Source organism: Esox lucius, chromosome 2 (genome assembly GCF_011004845.1).
Source record: "Esox lucius isolate fEsoLuc1 chromosome 2, fEsoLuc1.pri, whole genome shotgun sequence".
In the NCBI taxonomy this organism is placed as follows: domain Eukaryota; kingdom Metazoa; phylum Chordata; class Actinopteri; order Esociformes; family Esocidae; genus Esox; species Esox lucius.
In genome coordinates, this window is record NC_047570.1 from 29,732,825 (window position 1) to 29,752,342 (window position 19,518).

Below are 19,518 nucleotides of genomic sequence, written 5' to 3' on the forward strand. Positions count from 1 at the left end.
TTAAAATTGTAGGACTTTGGAGTAATTCTGGTCCTCACTACAAGAGATTGAGGTTTCCTAAACTATAAACCGAACCCTAAGCCTAACCTAACAGTTAGGCTTAACCTCGAAAACCTATCCTTTATAAACTCAACCTAGCCCTAACACCTTAACCTTAACACCTGAACAAAAATGTCACCCAACTCTAACATTAACCCAAATTGTTTTACCCTAAACTTAACCCAGAAATAGCCTTCTGGTCCCCACATGTGTTGCAAAACCTGGATCTCACACACACACACAAACCCACAAAAGATCAAACTCCAGCTGTCGTTGGATAAGGGATGGCCTTTGGTTGCATGCCCAGTCTTTGGCACAGACAGAGGGAAAACCATGCAAGCACGCAGACACCCAGACCGAGGGAAAACCGTGCATGCACGCAGACACCCAGACCGAGGGAAAACCGTGCATGCAGGCAGACACCCAGACAGTGGGGAAAGTAGAGGGAAAACAACTTGCCTTTCCTCACACGTGGCAGACAAAGTTAGCCTCTCAATCACTCAGACTGACCCACTTCCCTCTCGCTCCCTCCTTCCACCTCCCGTTGCACTCCTCCCCCCTCCCCCCCCATACATCCCTCCCCATCCATTTTGCCCCTCCAGCTCCCTCTCACTCTCCATCCTCCTCAGCCAAAAAAGGTCAAGGATATAAAAATACCCCAACAAAAAAAAAATGACCTATTTTAACTAAGCCCCCTCTTCAGACATTATAGCGGATTTCTGGCATTGTTCTGCTTCAGATCATAGAAGCATCCCCGTAATTACATCCTGTTGTACATGTAAACCCCCAATACCTCTGTTATTCTGCCATAACAGCTCTGCTGCAAAGACTCCAATACTGACCTGCCTGTAGAATCGGCAGAACAGCCATCAGTAGTGGGAGGCACTTCTTCATCTCTCACCGAGAAATGTGGTCTACTGGAAAAACAGTGGCTTTTTCCAGAGCGTGCACTTTGTAGGGTTCACTGAGGGGTTAGCAGGGGCTCGCAGGGGTACAAGACATCTGCAATGAGAGCAAACAAAGTCAGAAGACTGTTAGTGTTGGAATCGTAACTTGAAACAAACGCAGGAATTTTGATGCACACCTACACACACTCATCCATATGCATATCAACATACGCACATGTATATGCAAACACATAAACACACACAGAGATAAAATACAGCACACACACACACATATACAATTCTGCACACACACACACACACACACTTTTTTACACTGAAACGGCTTTTGAGGATTTCAAAACGTTGGTGTTTTAGGCTAATCTTCAAAGAGTCGGAGGAGAGCAGCTTTCTTGCTGTATCTCAACAGGATCAAAGACATAGCCAGCACAACGGAGGACACACACCTCCCGTGTTTAACCCAGGTTATATAAAACACTTGCATAACCAGGAAGCCGAAAAGAATGTACGAGGACATGAAATGTATGTATCGCCATCTAAACTCCCAATTAAATGGTGTTGCATTGCATTGGTACCGAAAATGTTGAAGAACTGGGCTTTTAGAGAGCGTTAACAGACATGGGCTACTGTACAAAGAGTCCACTCAGTTGGCACTAGATTCTAAAACAATGTTCACAAAAAGACTTTGGAGAGAAGAATTATAGAGTTTTAAACAAAAATGTGTGACATAGTTTTGTGCAACAGTTGTGGATGTATTTAAAGAATTTGGATGGAAGGCCTGAACCCAGAGACAGGCTTCTATTATGGTTCCTCCTGAAGGTACAGAGAGAGCATCTTCTTGTCAGAGCACTACTGAACCAAAATATATATACTTTTTGTTCCATGTTCCTTTTGTGGAGACAAGAGGAAGTGGTGCAAGACCTGCTGACAAAAGGCCAGTGGTTCCATGCCTTGAATGCAAAAAGGAAGTGGTTCTAGATCTGCAGAAAAGAGGAGGTGGTTCTAAATCTGCAGACAAAGAGGAGGTGGTACTGATCCTGCAGACAAAGAGGTGATCCTGATAAAACAGGGCCTTTGTCAACAGTGGTGCCCTCTGTCCCATAATGCCTTGGGAGAGCTGGCCCTAAAGTCCTGCAGTGAGAGAGAAGGAGCAGAGAGGTGTTTAGATGGTTAGTGTATAATGTATTATGTATTCTGCTTTACACAACTGGGCATAGAGGTGGGAACTTGGGGATCAGCAGCCCTCTGTTATTGCTTCAGCATCCCCTGACGAGATTGGGAAAGTCAGTTTTTGCTTTGCATTCTCTGGTTCTCGCGCTACCAATTTCCTTTGTGAATCATGCTGACAAAACAGGTGCGACTACTACTCAGATCTCCCACCCAACTCAACAATCTGCAATACTTTATAAACACATCTTTCCATGGCTATGCTACTGGCAAAATGCACGTTTGGATTAAATAAAAATTATGCTGAGAAAAAGATAATAAAAGATAATACACTCCAAATACTCCAAAATACTTTTATAGACTAAAATAAGACGCTTATTTCAAAATTTATTTGAGTTTTTCAGCAATGGAATTTCAGATTAACCGCTCATTCCACACTGTAGCAAACAAATATATATTTGTGTATTAACAGAAACACACATATGCACACACAGACATATACAGACACACACAGACATATACAGACACACACAGACATATACAGACACACACAGACATATACAGACACACACAGTGTATGGGTTCAGTGGGACTGCACCCCTCAGCATGGCTCAGAAAAAAAAAAGAGTGAAATAAACACATGCACATACATTTGAAAAATTCTATATAGAATTTTTACAATTCTAATAATTTTGAAGGTCTCTGTATGCTAGGACAGCTGGGACACAGGGCTGTCCACGACCACAGCCTCGCTAGCTGATCCACCCTGCCTAATATTTAAACACCACGTACTGTAAGCCTGTTAACATGGCCAAGACTCATAAAAATACGTATTGCAGGTTTTTACTGACATCCCAGGCTGGGATGAAATGAGGGGCTTGTCATTAAAGCCCTGCTAACTGTAGCGGTCAAATGAGCAGCCCACTTCTAGGATGAGCACCTCTCTGTGCCCTCACCCACAATCCACTCTGTGTCCTTTGTGGTCCAAGGAGGAAGGAGCTGGTTAACAATGTAAATGTTTCATATTCACTGTTTAGGATGTTATGCAGATGGGTCAGATGTATCCCTTCAACAGAAAATAATGAATAAAAATGAACCTTTACATATCCCAACCCCAGAAAACCTAAACTTAAATCTACTAACCCTAATTATAATACTAACCTAAATAGCAATTGTTACTATTGCAAAAATCTAATCCCTTGACCTTAAAAAGCCTTTAATATTTTCCTCTTTTTGCAGGGAGTTTCAGTCCCCACAAGTAAAATGTGAACACAGACACAGGAAGTGGGCACAAATCAGTCCACCCATCGGGTAAAATGGAACTTCAAAGACCATCATTTCCTCCAAAACTGAAACCAGATTATAATGTTCTCTATAAACATCAGTTACTTCCATGAATAGCATAAAATAATACACTTTTTGGGTAAAAACACAGTTGTATAAACCAAAAAAACTGCTATAAATAATATACTATTAGGTCAGAACGCCAAATTACATAAACAAAGCAGAATCATTCTAGAGAAGTTAAGTCTTGTTAAAACCATGGACAGCTGAATTAACAGCAGCTACAGTAGGTCATGTTTTCTCACCTAAAACACTGAAGAACATGATCTCTAAGAAATCTGCTGAGGATACACACACCTTAAAAACTAAAAAACACCTCTACACACATGAGCACGCACGCGCACACACGCCCACGCACTCATGCACACAGTCAATGCAGAGCCATTGTAAATGTCTCTGAGGCCACAGCAATAAGAGGATATTTCCAGCCCATCACCAAGTGGAAGCAACGCTCACACTCTGTGTTGAATTAGCTTTTTATAGATTTCTGCACAAAGTAATTCTGTCCAATATATTTTCTGTCTGCCTGCCTGCCTACCAACCTGTCTGTCTGCGTGTCTGTCCATCCCTGTTCCAATAAGTCTCTCTGCCTCTATACCTGTCTGCTTAAGCACAGCCAAAGCAAAGCACAAGTCCAGTCAATTCCACTTTAATGCCACTTTAATTAAAATAATCTATCTATAGGATTCATATTGAGGATGACATTCAGATGAAAAAGCCCTTCTTAGGCAGTGAACTGGGCCGAGTCAAAACAGTAGATGCAGCCAGGCCGTTGCCAACAAGTCAACCCAGATGGAGGGAATCTCCCAGACGACCGGCGGACCCAGGAATCAGAATAGCTGTTAGTCAAACAGTGCAAACCTGAAACTGGAACTCTGAACTTAAGTGTTTGGCTATAGTTAGGTAGTAATTCAGGTTGAAAAATATTGGAGATAGGAGAACAGGAGCCATCCAGAGAAGCCTGGAGGACTGGCTCTGAACAACAATGGAGCAACTCTACACCAGGTCACCAACCTTTTGCTGTTCCTGGCACCCGTTCAGGTAGTCTTGGCATTGGTGTCGGGCTGGAACGAAGCCTGAACACCTTGTACTGTAGCGTGTTAAAGAACGCGGTTAGGTAACCACAGTTCTATAGCTGCAAGACTTTTCCCCTTTCAGTGAATGAATCAGGCATGTTAGTGCTGGGCTGGGACAAAAGCCTGCACACCCTATGAGCCTATCGCCTTACAGGTGTTCTGTAAAGTGGTTGACAAGTGGGCCCAGATGTGTATCTCTCTATGTAAGGGGGGGCTAGGCTGCTATGAGTGGTAAGTCTATATGGGTGTTTGTCAGCCCTGACACTGGAGGGTTACAGACTACAGGTGTTTCTGTCCTTTCTTCCAGGACATTCCTGCTATAGACACACAGCGCATGTATGAACACACAGAGATGCAAGCAAGCATGTATAATGAACACACACGCACACACACGCACACACACACACAGGAGATACACACAATCTCGCCAAAGGAAACTCTATCCTACAGTCCAGTTATATAACACTTATATAACTCGTCACAGATCTATTGTTGTATTCTTCATAGGTGACACTTTGAAGTCAAGCAGTTGACCTAAATAACACTAAGTTCCTGTCCTTTGTGCTTTGGACAGGCTAGAAACGAGACATGACAGCCTTGTGAAAAAAGTGGAGAAAGATGTGAGGGTCCATGGCCCTGGTCCAAGGTTCTGCCCTATATATTACAGGGAGCAGGGCATCAGTTGGGACACACACTATATTTGAAAGTCATCTACAGACTTTTGAAATCAATCCTAAAATAAATAGTACTAAAACAATACATTATCCTGTACAGTGCTGAAACCAGACATTATCCAATAGAGCAGTGTTTCCCAATCCTGGTCCTCGGGGTGCATGTTCTTGTTTTGGCCCTAGCACTCACACACCTGATTCAAATTAACGACTTGATGATAGGTTGATAATGTCAATCAGGTGTGTAAGTGGTAGGGCAACATTTAAAACTGGGGTGTGAGTGCTTGGGCAAAAACATGCACCCCTTTGGATCCCGAGGACCAGGATTGGGAAACACTGCAATAGAGTGCTGAAAAACTACTGTTACATTATCCAGCAGTGTGCTGAAATTATACTAACCAGTAGAGTGCTAAAACAAGACATAATCCAATAGAGTGCTGAAATGATACATTATCAGGAAGAGAGCTAAAACCAGACATTATTCCAACTGTATGGGGGTTGATGACAGCCAGGCACTGTATGATTGAAAACAGCTGTTTTACTGCTGCAATAACAATGCATGCATGAACCTACCTGAATGAATACTGACCGTAGACAGGCGGGATGGACACATTCTTATTGACACGCCTCACAAGCACTGCGCACACACACACACACACACACACACACACACACACACACACACACACACACACACACACACACACACACACACACACACACACCCTGTACTAGGCAGGAGAGAAGGCAGAAGGGTAGTTACCCTCCCAACACGCACACACAGTTAAAAAGGTACACATAATCATGCTATTCAAACACACACAAACACACAGACACACTCACACTCAACCTACCCACCCATTCACTCAAACAATCATCCACACCAATGTTATTTGAGGTGAAAGAAGAAATCATATCTAATTCATTTCACCTTTTCATTGTCTCTCCCTCTATGACTAATCCTTCTTTCCGTGATGAAATGATGAAACCTCCAAAGCGCAGCAGGGAGAAAATAACTGGAAAATGGTCTCATTAATTAGAGGAGTAGAAAGTGGCTACGTGAGTTAGTTACAGGCCCCAAAGCAATACAACACAGTTCAATCAGAAAGCCTTAGAGATTAAAGAAAGAACCGGAATGTAAGTGATGAAATGAAAACACACACTCACACATATTCACACACACACCAAGGAGATACAAAACCAGCATACACAGAAATATAAAAGAAGTGGACACATACACACATATGAAGCAGGTGATGCAACCTATGACCGGGCAAAAAAAATCTTTCAGTTTGCGGACTATTGGAAAGTGCTTCCATGGCACATTATAACAAAGATCTGGCAGCAGATTCAAGCCGAGACACAGCGTATCAAAGAACAGGTGGATTGTTAGATTACCTTAAAAGAGAGTACACGTGGAGAGGCCACAAATAAAAAAACTGAACAATTGGTTCCTGCAAGGGTTTTTGGCAGGTCATGACTAGGGAAAATGGGATTTCCAGCTTTGGGTTTAGGGAAACACGACAGGGCACAGTGTTAACATTTTAGGCATAGGCATTAGGGTTTAGGTGTTAGGGCTAGGTTACTCTTAGGCAAAGAAGGTAGGTTGTCTCCTCAGTGTGTGTCACTTATATAGATGACTCCTACAGACAGGGAGTCACATTGCTGTGGCTTGCTACTGTATATCTATCTGCAGCAGCAGGGTATTCATTTACTGCCTGACTGAAGTACTAACCCAACTAACTGGCCATCACTGACAGGCGTGCCACGCGTCCCAGTCCCAGTATCCTAGAAACAGTCGCGCGTCTGGTCTTTTCACAGATGACTAAGGTTTATCAAGAATGGCCATACAAACCAAAAGCACATTTAGTCAGTTGGAGGCCTGAATGAGACGAGGTACAACCAAAGTTGTGTAATAAAAGTTCACCTGTGTGCAACTATTAAGGTGTTTCACACGACCTCTGGTTAAATACACCTGTGTTGGTTCAATTCCAAGGACAACTTCACGAAGACGAGGAAACATTCTGGGAGACATTCTGTGCATACAGCAACAGAAGCCTGGGTGCTCCATCAAAGTGGCCTTCATGGGAGAGTGGCAAAAAGAAAACAACTTTTATATCAAAACAAAAAGGTCAATGTCCTGGGCAGGCCCAGTCAAAGCCCACACCTCAATCCAATTAAGAATATGTGGAATAGTTTGAAAATTGCTGTTCACATAAGGTCCCCATCCAACTTGACAGAGCTTCAGCAACTGTGTCCGGATGTGCCAATCCATGTTGTAACACAATAAAATCTGGAAAGGTCAAAGTAGGGTGAATAATTTTGAAAGCAACTGTACAGTATGTGAAATGGAGTGATGTAATAAACGCTATGCAGGGAAGATTAGCATGGCCCCTGCACAAGCATGGTTATCCTTAAGTATTGAAGCTAAGGTTAGGTATTAAGGCTAATGTTTGGGTTAGGTACTCTCTCTGAATGTTTGCGGATAGGGTTGCGTATTCATTTTAAAAGGTTAAGGATAGGTTTAGGGTTTGGGAAGGGCTTAAAATATAAAACAAATTTAAGCCAAAACACACACCAGGGATTTGATAGGGAACGTGGACTTCTATTTTTCTGGACTCGAACTGAAAGGATAGGAAAAACAAAAAGGTTGTGTTTATATATGTGTGTTCAACAAGTAATCAGATGAAAATGTTCCTACAGGTGTTCCTGCTCGTGTTTCTACAGGGCCAAGTCTGAACTCCCACTCCCTGAACTCTAACACATTACTGGTCAACCAGGTGGGAGCTAGAAGTTTTAGCTCCTAAAAGATGCAACTAATGTGATTGGCTGACTCAGTGGAGAGGAGTGAGCTTACGCCCCAACTCTGAAGTCAGTAAATTTAAGTTTACATTTAATAAAGTTAAGTTTATGGTTTATGCTATGTAAAGCACTAAGGCCCTCTCAGATCATTGAACCTGTTTGGAAGTCAACCAATCACATACATTTCTGCCTTTAGGGCAGTTCTGCCACCAGCACGTACAGAGAGTATGTTTGAGTCAGTAAAACTCCCACATGCTGTAAAATCCAAATAAATATCTTCCATGAATCTACTCTATTTTCATTGCAGAGCATGAGGATGCCCATAAATTCCAGAATCAAGGGTCTTGGTGTTAATGTGCAGATTTAGGGTGAATTTAGAATTTCAGATCATAATAAATGGCTTTACATGCACAGGGTGAAGATGACCATACATCAACATTCTACAGATGATTAAAATATTCAGTCCCTGGACTAAATTACAAAAGAGCCTAGACTTTGGGCTGACTAATCAGGTGTTCCACTTAAACAGATTAAGTGTTAAAGTTAGGGGTCTAATACAGAGTTCAGTTGACAGATTATGTTAGCAGACAACCATAACTCACCTCTACTATATACTAGTAGCATTCAGTTCTATCCAACATTTGAAAGAGCTACAATTTGTATTGAACAACATACAAATTGTAGAAAAAGGGAAAGAAGCAAGAATAGCTCTTGCATTCAGAACCTATAAATAATAACAATGGCGAATGTAATGAGACAATTTCATACCAGCATCTACATAGTTAATAGGTACTTTCAAGAAAAACAATTACAAATTTGGCAGTACAAAGTATTACTGACATTTGGAGGGATTACATGAAGGCATCAGTTAAACAGGAGTAATCTGACAATGAGATCACTAAAGTTCAAGACACAGTGAGCCAGGATGATTGGAAACAGAGAAGAGGAAGTGATATCGCAGTTGACATTCCATAAGAAAAATCTAGAAATCAAGTCAAGTTGGTCGTTAGAACTCTGAGGATGTAGAGTTCTTAGATTAATATCCATCGGGCTTCTCACTGCAGGAGGCATTCTACATTATGGCATCTGTGGCTTGAAAAACATAATTAATAGTGCAGAAATCACTAAGACGACTTGAAGGGTGATTAGCCTGAACATGTCTAGCAACTGGTGATTTAGGGTACTTTCTACACATGGCACTGCTTTGTTCATTGATGCTTCGTAGCAGTGTTGCTTACAGGGGCACAAAATGTGCTCTTAGATTGTAAAAACTGAAACACTACTTTCATTAGTATTATGCACAAAAAGGGATAAAATAGTTATGTCCTTCTGAAATAAATGTTTCAGCTCAACATAATGAAAGAACTTGAAGAGTTCTAGCCTGGTGTGTATAGGTTCGGTTCTTGGTGTAGGGCCAAATTAAAGTCCCTTGTTGAGCACAGCCTCGAGGACTTCAGGGAACCTGACTAAGGACAGGTTGACTGGTGATGGGTCAAACACCTGCATGCTACTCGCTGGATGCCTCCCCAAATTGCCCTTACCTCTTCTTCCTCTCCTCCTGTGTTTCTTAAGACTCTGGTGTGACAGTGTTTTGTCAAAATGGTTGAGTGGTCTAAAAAAATTGGAGTCTGATGCACATGATTTCAGGATTTGAATCTTGTCTCCAAAATGGGCATGCATAGATGGAGAGGCGATTTTGGGTTTGGTAAGCCATGCGTAGACCTTTCTATATTTGTGGTCTCTGTGGCCTAAATGTTTCCCAGAATAAGGTGGTCATTATTATTTAGCCTTTGGGGCGTTTGCTCACATTTGGAGGGTCTGGATTGATCCAAACTTTGTGTGTCACATCGCCTGGGAAACCATAATCACTCTTTAAAGGATTGTTCAGTGCAGTATCATTCAGTTCCTATTGAATCCAAAACCCTTTGAAAAACACACATATACACACAGACACACACACACACACACACACACACACACACACAGACAGACACTCACCTGCTACCTTGTTTAACTAGCTACTTCTGCAATATGTGGATTCTTTTCTGGCTGACTTAGCAGAACGACAAGCGTCCCATGCTGTCTAAAGCGATATATAAACAACTGACTAATGACTTGTTTAATTACTTTTTTCAATTAAGGAGTTCTCTCCTGATGCCCACTCACAGCAGTGGTTCTTACGCTCATCAGATACACTGAAGAAAGAGGGAGGGTGAGACTAAAAGAGAGTGAGAGAGAAAGAGAGAGAAAGACAGAATGATGACTGCCTATGGTTTTGGTGTTGTAGATAACCTTGCTGTGTCTGATGCAGGGTTGGTTAGGCTACTTTTTAGTCACCTGTCAAAAATTTTAATAAGTACTGTAACTTGTGGATTAGCCAAACTCAGTAATGTAATCTGATTACTTTCATATTAAGAGACTTTAGAAGACAGATAGGAATATAACCAATTGAACAACACCTGTTTCTGGATCAATCAACATTAGAGTTTACATTCTTGGCCAAAGATTGATTTTGTATTCTACCTTGTTGGTTGTATTCAGATGCTTTCATTTTCTCCACATTTTGTTGTATTTTGGACTTAACTCATTTAACAATTTACTCAAATTTACACACAACACCAAAAATGAAAAAGCGAAAACATGTTTTTAGAATATTAGGAAAACTGAAATTGCCATTGTAAATAAGAATCCAGACCCTTTACTATGGCATTCTAAATTGAGCTCAGATGCATCCTGTGTCCTTTGACTTTCCTAGAGATGTTAATAAAACATGAGTCCATCTTTGGGAACTTTGATTGATCAGACATGATTTAGAAAGGCGCACACCTGTCATTATAAGGTCCCCTAACTTCACAGTGTTCCAGAAGCAAAACCAAGCCATGACGTCCAATGAACGCAATAAAAAAAATTGCTAAACTTTTGAAACTTCCCAGGGGCACACTGGGCTCCATTATTCTAAAATGAAAGAAGTCTGGAACCACCAAGGCTTTTCCTAGAGCTGGCCATCCAGACAAACTAAGTGATCGGGCAAGAAACTCCTTGATCAGGGAGGCGACCAAGAACCCAATGGTCAGCCTAACAGAGTGTCAGAGTTACTCTGCAGAGATGAGAACCTGCAAGATGTACAACCATCTCTGAAGCACTCCATTAATCAGGCATTTATGGTAGAGTGGCTTGATGAAAGCCACTCCTGAGTAAAAGGCAAATGACATACCGCCTGAAGGACTTTAAGAGCATGAGAAAAAAAGATGATCTGGGCGGATGGGACCATAAACAAATTATTAGGCCTGAATACCAAGAACGACATATATGCAGCAGCAGGGACTGGGAGACTGGTCAGCATTGAGGAAAGGATGAACGAAGCAATATACAAAGGTCCTTGAAGAAAACATGATCCAGAGCACACAAGGCCTCAGACTGGGGCGAGGATTCATCTTCCAGACCATCAACGACCTGAAGGACACAACCAAGACAATACTGGAGTGGCTTTCAGACAAATCTGTGACTGTCCTTGAGTGGTCCAGCCAAAGTCTTAAAACCTGCTGAACAGTGCGGAGAGACCTGAAGAACGCAGTTCACCAATGCTTGAAATCTGACAAAGCTGGAGAGGATTTTCAGCAAAGAATGGGAGAAACTGCTCAATTTCAGGTGTGCAAAGCTGTTACATGCATACCCAAGAAGACTCGCATCTGTGCTCACTTCCCAAGGTGCTTCCACAAATTGCGGAATAAAGGGTTTAAATACTTATTCACATGAGAAATTTCATTTTCAATAAATTGGCCCAATTCATTTTTTTGCTATGTCATTGTGGTGTTTTGTGTGTAGATTGATGACAAACAAATTCATTCAAACAATTATGAATTGAGTCTATGACACAACATGTGGAGAAAGTCAAGGTGTCTAAATAATTTCAGTTTCTAAACCAATTCTGCGTAAATATAATGAGTGGGCTACATCTGTTCAAGGGGCCTTAGATTTTCATTAATTCAAGTTGAATAACCATTGATCTCCAATAATTTTACTTCTTACCTGAACATAACCCAAAATCTAAGGATATATTAGGCTGTTCTGACTTGTGTTTTTTATTGTTTCAAAACATAAAATAAGAGGGTACTTTCTGGGAAAAGGCATTCACATCATTGTACATAAAGACCAAGATATCCGTAGCTTTTCGCGGTAGACTACATTTGCAGTTGTCTGATGTTTTGCAACACAACCGCCAACATTGTTAAACGTTCCCAGAAATGCTCACTTCACATTCTTTTTCATTTAAATGCAAACCAAGAAGAAATCTTACATTTCAGTGCAATCTGACACATCATACAAATCAAAAGTATCTGTAATACATTATTTCGCTGGTAACATAACTTATTATAGTTACTTTTTTTGTAATCCTTATTAACCCAGCAAACCTGGCCCGATGATAATCCGAAAGAGGAGAGTTCTTGTGCAGTGTAGCAATCAGGTCTAAACACAGACAACACACCACCTCCCCATATACTTATTTTTCCTGTCTGTTAATGAGTGTCTTTTTTTCCCCCACCCACAATCCTCTCTGCCCACAGAAACACAAACTCACATTTCACTGTCCATCTAAATTCCCTAAACACACTTGGACTCACCTAACCGCAACACACTAACACACACACACACACACACACACACATTAACACACCAAACCTCTCACAGAATCAACTTCAAAATTTGACATTTGTCCAAATGGGAAAATGTCTTCATTTAACTTGCTAGGCCATTGTGGCTGAGGACGGAGGGTGAACTGTTAGACAGTCAGACTCAAAAGCCCACATGTTAAATCCCAGTGTACGACAAACTACAGTGGGGAGAACAAGTTTTTGATACACTGCCGATTATGCAGGTTTTATTACTTACAAAGCATGAGGAGGTCTGTCATTTTTTTCATAGGTACACTTCAACTGTGAGAGAAAAAAATACAGAAAATCACACTGTATGATTTTCAAATAATTTGTTTGCATTTTATTGCATGACATAAGTATTTGATCACCTACCAACCAGTAAGAATTCTGTCTCTCACAGACCTGTTAGTTTTTCTTTAAGAAGATCTCTGTTCTCCACTCATTACCTGTATTAACTGCACCTGTTTGAACTCGTTACTTGTATAAAAAACACCTGTCCACACACTCAATCAAACAGACTCCGATCTCCACAATGGCCAAGACCAGAGAGCTGTGTAAGGACATCAGGGATAAAATTGTAGACCTGCACAAGGCTGGGATGGGCTACAGGACAATAGGCAAGCAGCTTAGTGAGAAGGCAACAACTGTTGGCGCAATTATTAGAAAATGAAAGAAGTTCAAGATTACAGTAAATCTCCCTCGGTCTGGGGCTCTGTGCAAGATCTCACCTCGTGGGGCATCAATGATCATGAGGAAAGTGAGGGATCAGCCCAGAACTACACGGCAGGACCTGGGCAATGACCTGAAGAGAGCTGGGACCACAGTCTCAAAGAAAATCCTGCAGCGCACGCAAGGTAACCCTGCTCAACCCAGCACATGTCCAGGCCCGTCTGAAGTTTGCCAATGACCATCTGGATGATCCAGAGGAGGAATGGAAGAAGGTCATGTGGTCTGATGAGACAAAAATAGAGCTTTTTGGTCTAAACTCCACTCGCCTTGTTTGGAGGAAGAAGAAGAATGAGTACAACCCCAAGAACACCATGCCAACCGTGAATCATTGAGGTGGAAACATCATTATTGGGGATGCTTTTCTGCAAAGGGGACAGGACGACTGCACCGTATTGAGGGGAGGATGGATGGGGCCATGTATCGCGAGATCTTGGCCAACAACCTCCTTCCCTCAGTAAGAGCATTGAAGATGGGTCGTAACTGGGTCTTCCAGCATGACATCGACCTGAAACACACAGCCAGGGCAACTAAGGAGTGGCTCCGTAAGAAGCATCTCAAAATACTGAAGTGGTCTAGCCAGTCTCCAGACCTGAACCCAATAGAAAATCTTTGGAGGGAGCTGAAAGTCCATATTGCCCAGCGACAGCCCCGAAACCTGAAGGATCTGGAGAAGGTCTGTATGGAGGAGTGGGCCAAAATCCCTGCTGCAGTGTGTGCAAACCTGGTCAAGAACTACAGGAAACTTATGATCTCTGTAATTGCAAATGAAAGTTTCTGTACCAAATATTAAGTTCTGCTTTTCTGATGTATCAAATACTTATGTCATGCAATAAAATGCAAATTAATTACTTAAATCATACAATGTGTTTTTCTGGATTTTTGTTTTAGATTCTGTCACTCACAGTTGAAGAGTACCTATGATAAAAATTATAACTTCTACATGCTTTTGTAAGTGGGAAAACCTGCAAAATCGGCAGTGTATCAAATACTTGTTCTCCCCACTGTAGTATGTGTTGCCAGTTACCATCTTTTTGGTTTTAATCCGTTCCTAAACTTTAAACATAAATCCATACATATTGATCTCCATTGTTAAAAACATTGGATTCTAAGGGAAATTGAAATGATTTCAAATGGAACTCTGATACTTAGTTTCCACGCATGCACACTCACACTCCCACATCCCCCCCCTCCCCCCCCAACCCACACACACGCGGACACCCATTTCACGCCCATACCAATTTCACTGAGCATGCACCTCTGTGACTTTCACTAATGATTCTGCTGTATATGCATGTCTCATTTTATTGCTGACACACGCCATCTAAAGTTTCACACAGCCTCGGTCAGACAGATAACTGACAACAAAGCATTCTGTTAAAAGTTCTCTATAAGTGAGCCTCTAATTTTAGCACGAGGAGAGAGAAAAAGAGTAAGGAGAATATGTTATGATGTTCATGGAAAGGGTGGAATACACCATTCAACTTCCCTTCAGAGTTAACCCACATACGAAGTCTCTGCTTAAATTTAAAAGACTTTGTTAAATATAATCAGTTGCATGATGGACAATGAGTTCCGTTCATATTTCTCAGGTAGGTCTGGTCTGGGCTAGGATGCTAGTTGTCTACAGAATGACATACTTATGTAATTAGAATATACTGTCCAGAAGTATTTTGTGGACAGCTTTGTAACAGAGTATCTGTGTTGTGTAAGCTCTCTTTTATTCAACAGCTACGCTAACTGGGTTGCATCTTCACAGCATACAAACATCTTTTCACAGATTAAACAATCGGTACAAAAATACACTCCGATATTGCAAGATGAGCGTGTGGTGTCAGATTGCACTCAGAGGCGACCCTTAAGCATTGCACAAAAACAAGGATGTCATCTGATTGCCAAAGAACATCTGAGCATGACAAAAACAAACAAAAAACTATGAAAATCACATTTCTATCAAGACTGTTCAGGCCAGCGAAACATAAATGACGAATTACTCAAAAATGATTTACATAGTAGGCTACATATAATTTACATACTAAATATTTCTAATTCACATACCCAACAGAAATAATGTCCATTGTCGGGCATAACACTGATGTTCTGCCTGAAAATCCTCCAACATCTGTTGTAAGAATATTGCAAATGCCAGTGTTATCAGCCTAAAAAAATTAGAACTTACTCTAACAGAGTGAGTTATGCATGCAACAAAAGCAACAAAAACATTGAAACAAGACAATTTGCTGCATCACATGTTATGGATTTCTACTCCATTGATAACATTACCCACATCATTTTGACATATTGCTGATGGAGATGTTACATTTCTAAACCTCCTTTGCCTTCCTTTCTTTCCAGCAGTCAACATGTTGTTCTCTTCCATCATAATTTCTCTCATCAGCTATTCTGATGCCTGATACATCAGTAAAAAGATTCTAGAAGTGACAAACGTAATGCAAAGAGAGAGAGAGAGAGAGAGAGAGAGAGAGAGAGAGAGAGAGAGAGAGAGAGAGAGAGAGAGAGAGCGCAAGAAAGAAAGCAAACATTGCCCTGTGCAAAGATTACACAATGAAAGTGATAAGATATGGAAGCTGTTTTAAGTCGATTATGTAGTAAGAGTCAGAAAGTGAATTGTCAGATGATGTTTATCGACAAATCCAGATAAAGCCAACAATAGCATTCTCCACAGAGATTCTTACTTGACTTACTAGATAGAGATGTATTTCCAAAACCACATCAGAATTGACCTTACAATGATTGATTCATTAACAGACATACCTAAGATTCACATATTATATAACCAAGGATTCAAATTAACAGTTATTGGAGAACAATAAGTTCATTGTTTAGAAAACATTAAGATCTGCATCTTCAAGGCTATCGAAGCCAGAAGAGAGGAGCCATACCATAATTATCCCGAAGTTGCACGAAGCATTGTACAACTGTCTGCATGCAGATAAAGGTCAATGTTTCCGTGGCTAAAAACGTTACCCTTTGGCTAAAAATTTTACCCTTTGGCTAAAAACGTTACCCTTTGGCTAAAAACGGTTATTGTTCTTGTGAATCTGTCAGCAGCCCACTAGGGAGTCAGTCCTCACTCATTAGCCTCACTGGGCCTAGAGAACCCTAACAGGGTATTGTGAATATGATTTGTAAGCAATTGGTGAGCAAAATTCAAACCAGTCACTCTCACAGCTTTGCTGTTCTGGCTTTGGAGTTGAGTTCAGTGGGAGAAAGACAGGGATTGTGGGAAAGAAGGAGGGAGGAATGAAAGATAAAAATTTAGATGTTGCAGAAGTGGTAGAAATGTGTGAAGATGAGGAGAAGAAGGACAGGAAAGGGAGTAATCGTTAGGGTTGAACTGAAGAATAGAGTATGAACTCCAACTCAAACTCCCCCCACTATGACGCTCAGCCAACCAGACACCAATCAAACCACAAATGCTTTTCTAAAGTCAGCTGTAAGGTGCAATCACTGCAGAACTGTACTCTATCAACAGTCGACCTACTACTAGCCTTCTCAGCAATCTTGCCAATCTATGCCCTGATTTGTTATTTATTGAATTAAATAAATATCTATTGTAATGGTGCAGTGGTCTAAGATATTACCCCGCAAGGCAGCGGTTTCATTGTGTAACGGGTGTGAAATGATTAATCAGTTAGCGCCTGCGGTTGACGCAGATAGCATTTCAATCAGTCACGTCACTTACTCTGAGACCTTGAAGTACAATAGTCCAAAGACAACATATCAAATGTTGAAACTGAAAATTTTTATTGTTTTTGGAAAAATACAAGCCCATTTTGAATTTGACTCCAGCAACATGTTTCAAAATAGTTGGGACAGAGGCAACAAAAGACTGGAGAAGTTGTATAAGGCTAAAAAAAAGAAACCTGGTGGAATATCCCCCAACTAATTAGGTCAATTGCAACATGATTAGATATTAAACGATCATTCCAGAGAGGTTGGGTTGGGTTTAGTTTTTTAGCATTACACAACTTTTCTAGTCTTTTGTTGGCTCTGTCACATCATTTTTGAAAAGTGTTATAGGGTTTATAGGGTAATACAGGGTTTATATGATTTGTATGATCTGCAAATCATTGCATTCTGTTTTGATTTACATTTTACACAGCACGCAACTTTTTGGGAAATGGGGTTGTGGTCGTTTCCCTTGCTTGGCAAGAGCAGTGGCTTTTGTGGGGCAATGGTAACAGGGCTTCTTGGGATACAGTCGTCTTGGTTATCAGAGGTTTACCATTTCAAGCAAGTATTCCATGATTATCCTGATTCAGGCAAACTGACTGTACCCAGAAGACCCACAAGGAGTAGTGCAAATGTCTCAACAGGTTACTATAATTTATCCCTCTTTAATGGCTCCTTGTGGTGGATCCAGGTCCTGCATGCTAGATCATTATTGTAGTTAGTTGGAGATGAGCTCGCTTCCAAGGGTATAAGTTCTGCCAAAACATCCTGGATGAGAAAGCAGTGTGATAAGAAACTGAATGCCTAAGGCAGGAGATGCATTATAAGACATATCTTGATTGACATTAAGGACATAATCACAAAATTAACACCACAAAATGTGGAGAGAAACTGTGTAAAGGCCTTGATGTAAAAATGAAGATGAATGAATTTGAAACAACTGAGTAGGAGATCAACATTTAAGAGTCTGCAATTGAAGGAAATTGAAAAACAAGAAATGTTAGCGGGGGAAATGAACAGAAATTATGCACCAGGCTTTTTTTATCCTTTGCAATCTGAAAGTTTCTAGACTAAACCACAAATGAATAAGTAAGGTTGTCTGATAAATTGGAGCTGACATGTTGCCGAGCGCCACTGACACATGGTGTTGAGAACTTTTCCCGAAAGCTCAATTTGGTATTTTAATAAGTTCACCTCATCTCCATGTGCCATTCATCAACAAAACGGGCACACACACACACACACACACACACAACACCACCCCCACCACTACTACAACACACTCTCCATCACACACGCATACAGACACTAATAGGGGTTGGGAAGGAATGGATTCCAAAAATACGAAATTATTATGTTTCCAGCAAAAATATTGTAATCGGATTATAGATACTTTTGAAAAATAAAGTAGGATTACTTCTTAGATTCTTTTTTAATTAAAAGTGGGCTAAATAATTATGATTTGTTGCATATTTTATCTTCTTATTTTATTGTCTTCAACAAGTTGTCATTCAAACTAAGGTTGTGTGTGTGATCAGAATACGCGCAAATGTAGAAGCACAAAACCAATTGACCGAATTAGTGTTTGTCTAATTTTCTCAGTTTTTTACTGGTAAAATACGCGTTAATATATCTACCCACAGACAATTTGGTTTTGTAATCTTCTACCGATGCATCTTCCTCGGAACATTAATAGACTATAACATTGGTTATCATTGGCTGCTGACGACACTCACTTTAAAATGAAAGTAATCTAAAAGTAGCTGAAAGTAACTGGGTTACATTACTGAGTTTGAATCAAAAGTTTATGTAACAATCCCAACCTTGCACACAACACACACACAATTCAATTTCAGGTCAGATGCTTAAACACCATGCCTTTGTGAGGTATTAGGTGGTCGGTTAGTTTGTAGTACTCTGTCGTGTGCCAAATATGTAAATTGGTGAGAAGCATGTAATCTGCATGTGATCCCTCCTCACACACACACACACACACACACTCACATATATCACTTAACCCTATACCCAACCTTACCACTTAACCCTATACCAAACTTTACCACTTAACCCTGTACTAAAACCTTACCACTTAACCCTGTACTAAAACCTTACCACTTCACCCCGTATCAAACCTTACCACTTAACCCTATACCAAACTTTACCACTTAACCCTGTACCAAACCTTACCACTTAACCCTATACCAAACTTTACCACTTAACCCTATACCAAACTTTACCACTTCACCCCATATCAAGCCCTACCACTTCACCCCATATCAAACCCTACCACTTCACCCCATATCAAACCCTACCACTTCACCCCATATCAAACCCTACCACTTAACCCTATACTCAACCTTACCACTTAACCCTATACCAAACTTTACCACATAACACTGTACCAAACCTTACAACTTAACACTGTACCAAACCCTAC

The 19,518-nt window shown here is 40.8% G+C and overlaps 1 protein-coding gene across 3 annotated transcripts in view; it reads right to left on the reverse strand.

Moving 5' to 3' along the window:
• The window catches only part of cemip (cell migration inducing hyaluronidase 1), a 105,539-nt gene that overhangs the window by 49,454 nt on the left and 36,567 nt on the right, over positions 1-19,518 (reverse strand). For 2 of the 3 annotated variants that reach the window (XM_010877012.5, XM_029125274.2), the window contains exon 2: positions 882-1,041. In XM_010877012.5, the coding sequence (XP_010875314.3) occupies positions 882-933 (52 nt within the window). In that variant the 5' untranslated portion in view covers positions 934-1,041. Of the gene's footprint in view, positions 1-881; positions 1,042-12,385; positions 12,406-19,518 lie in introns of those variants that run through there. The other variant, XM_034288069.1, reaches the window with a different exon arrangement.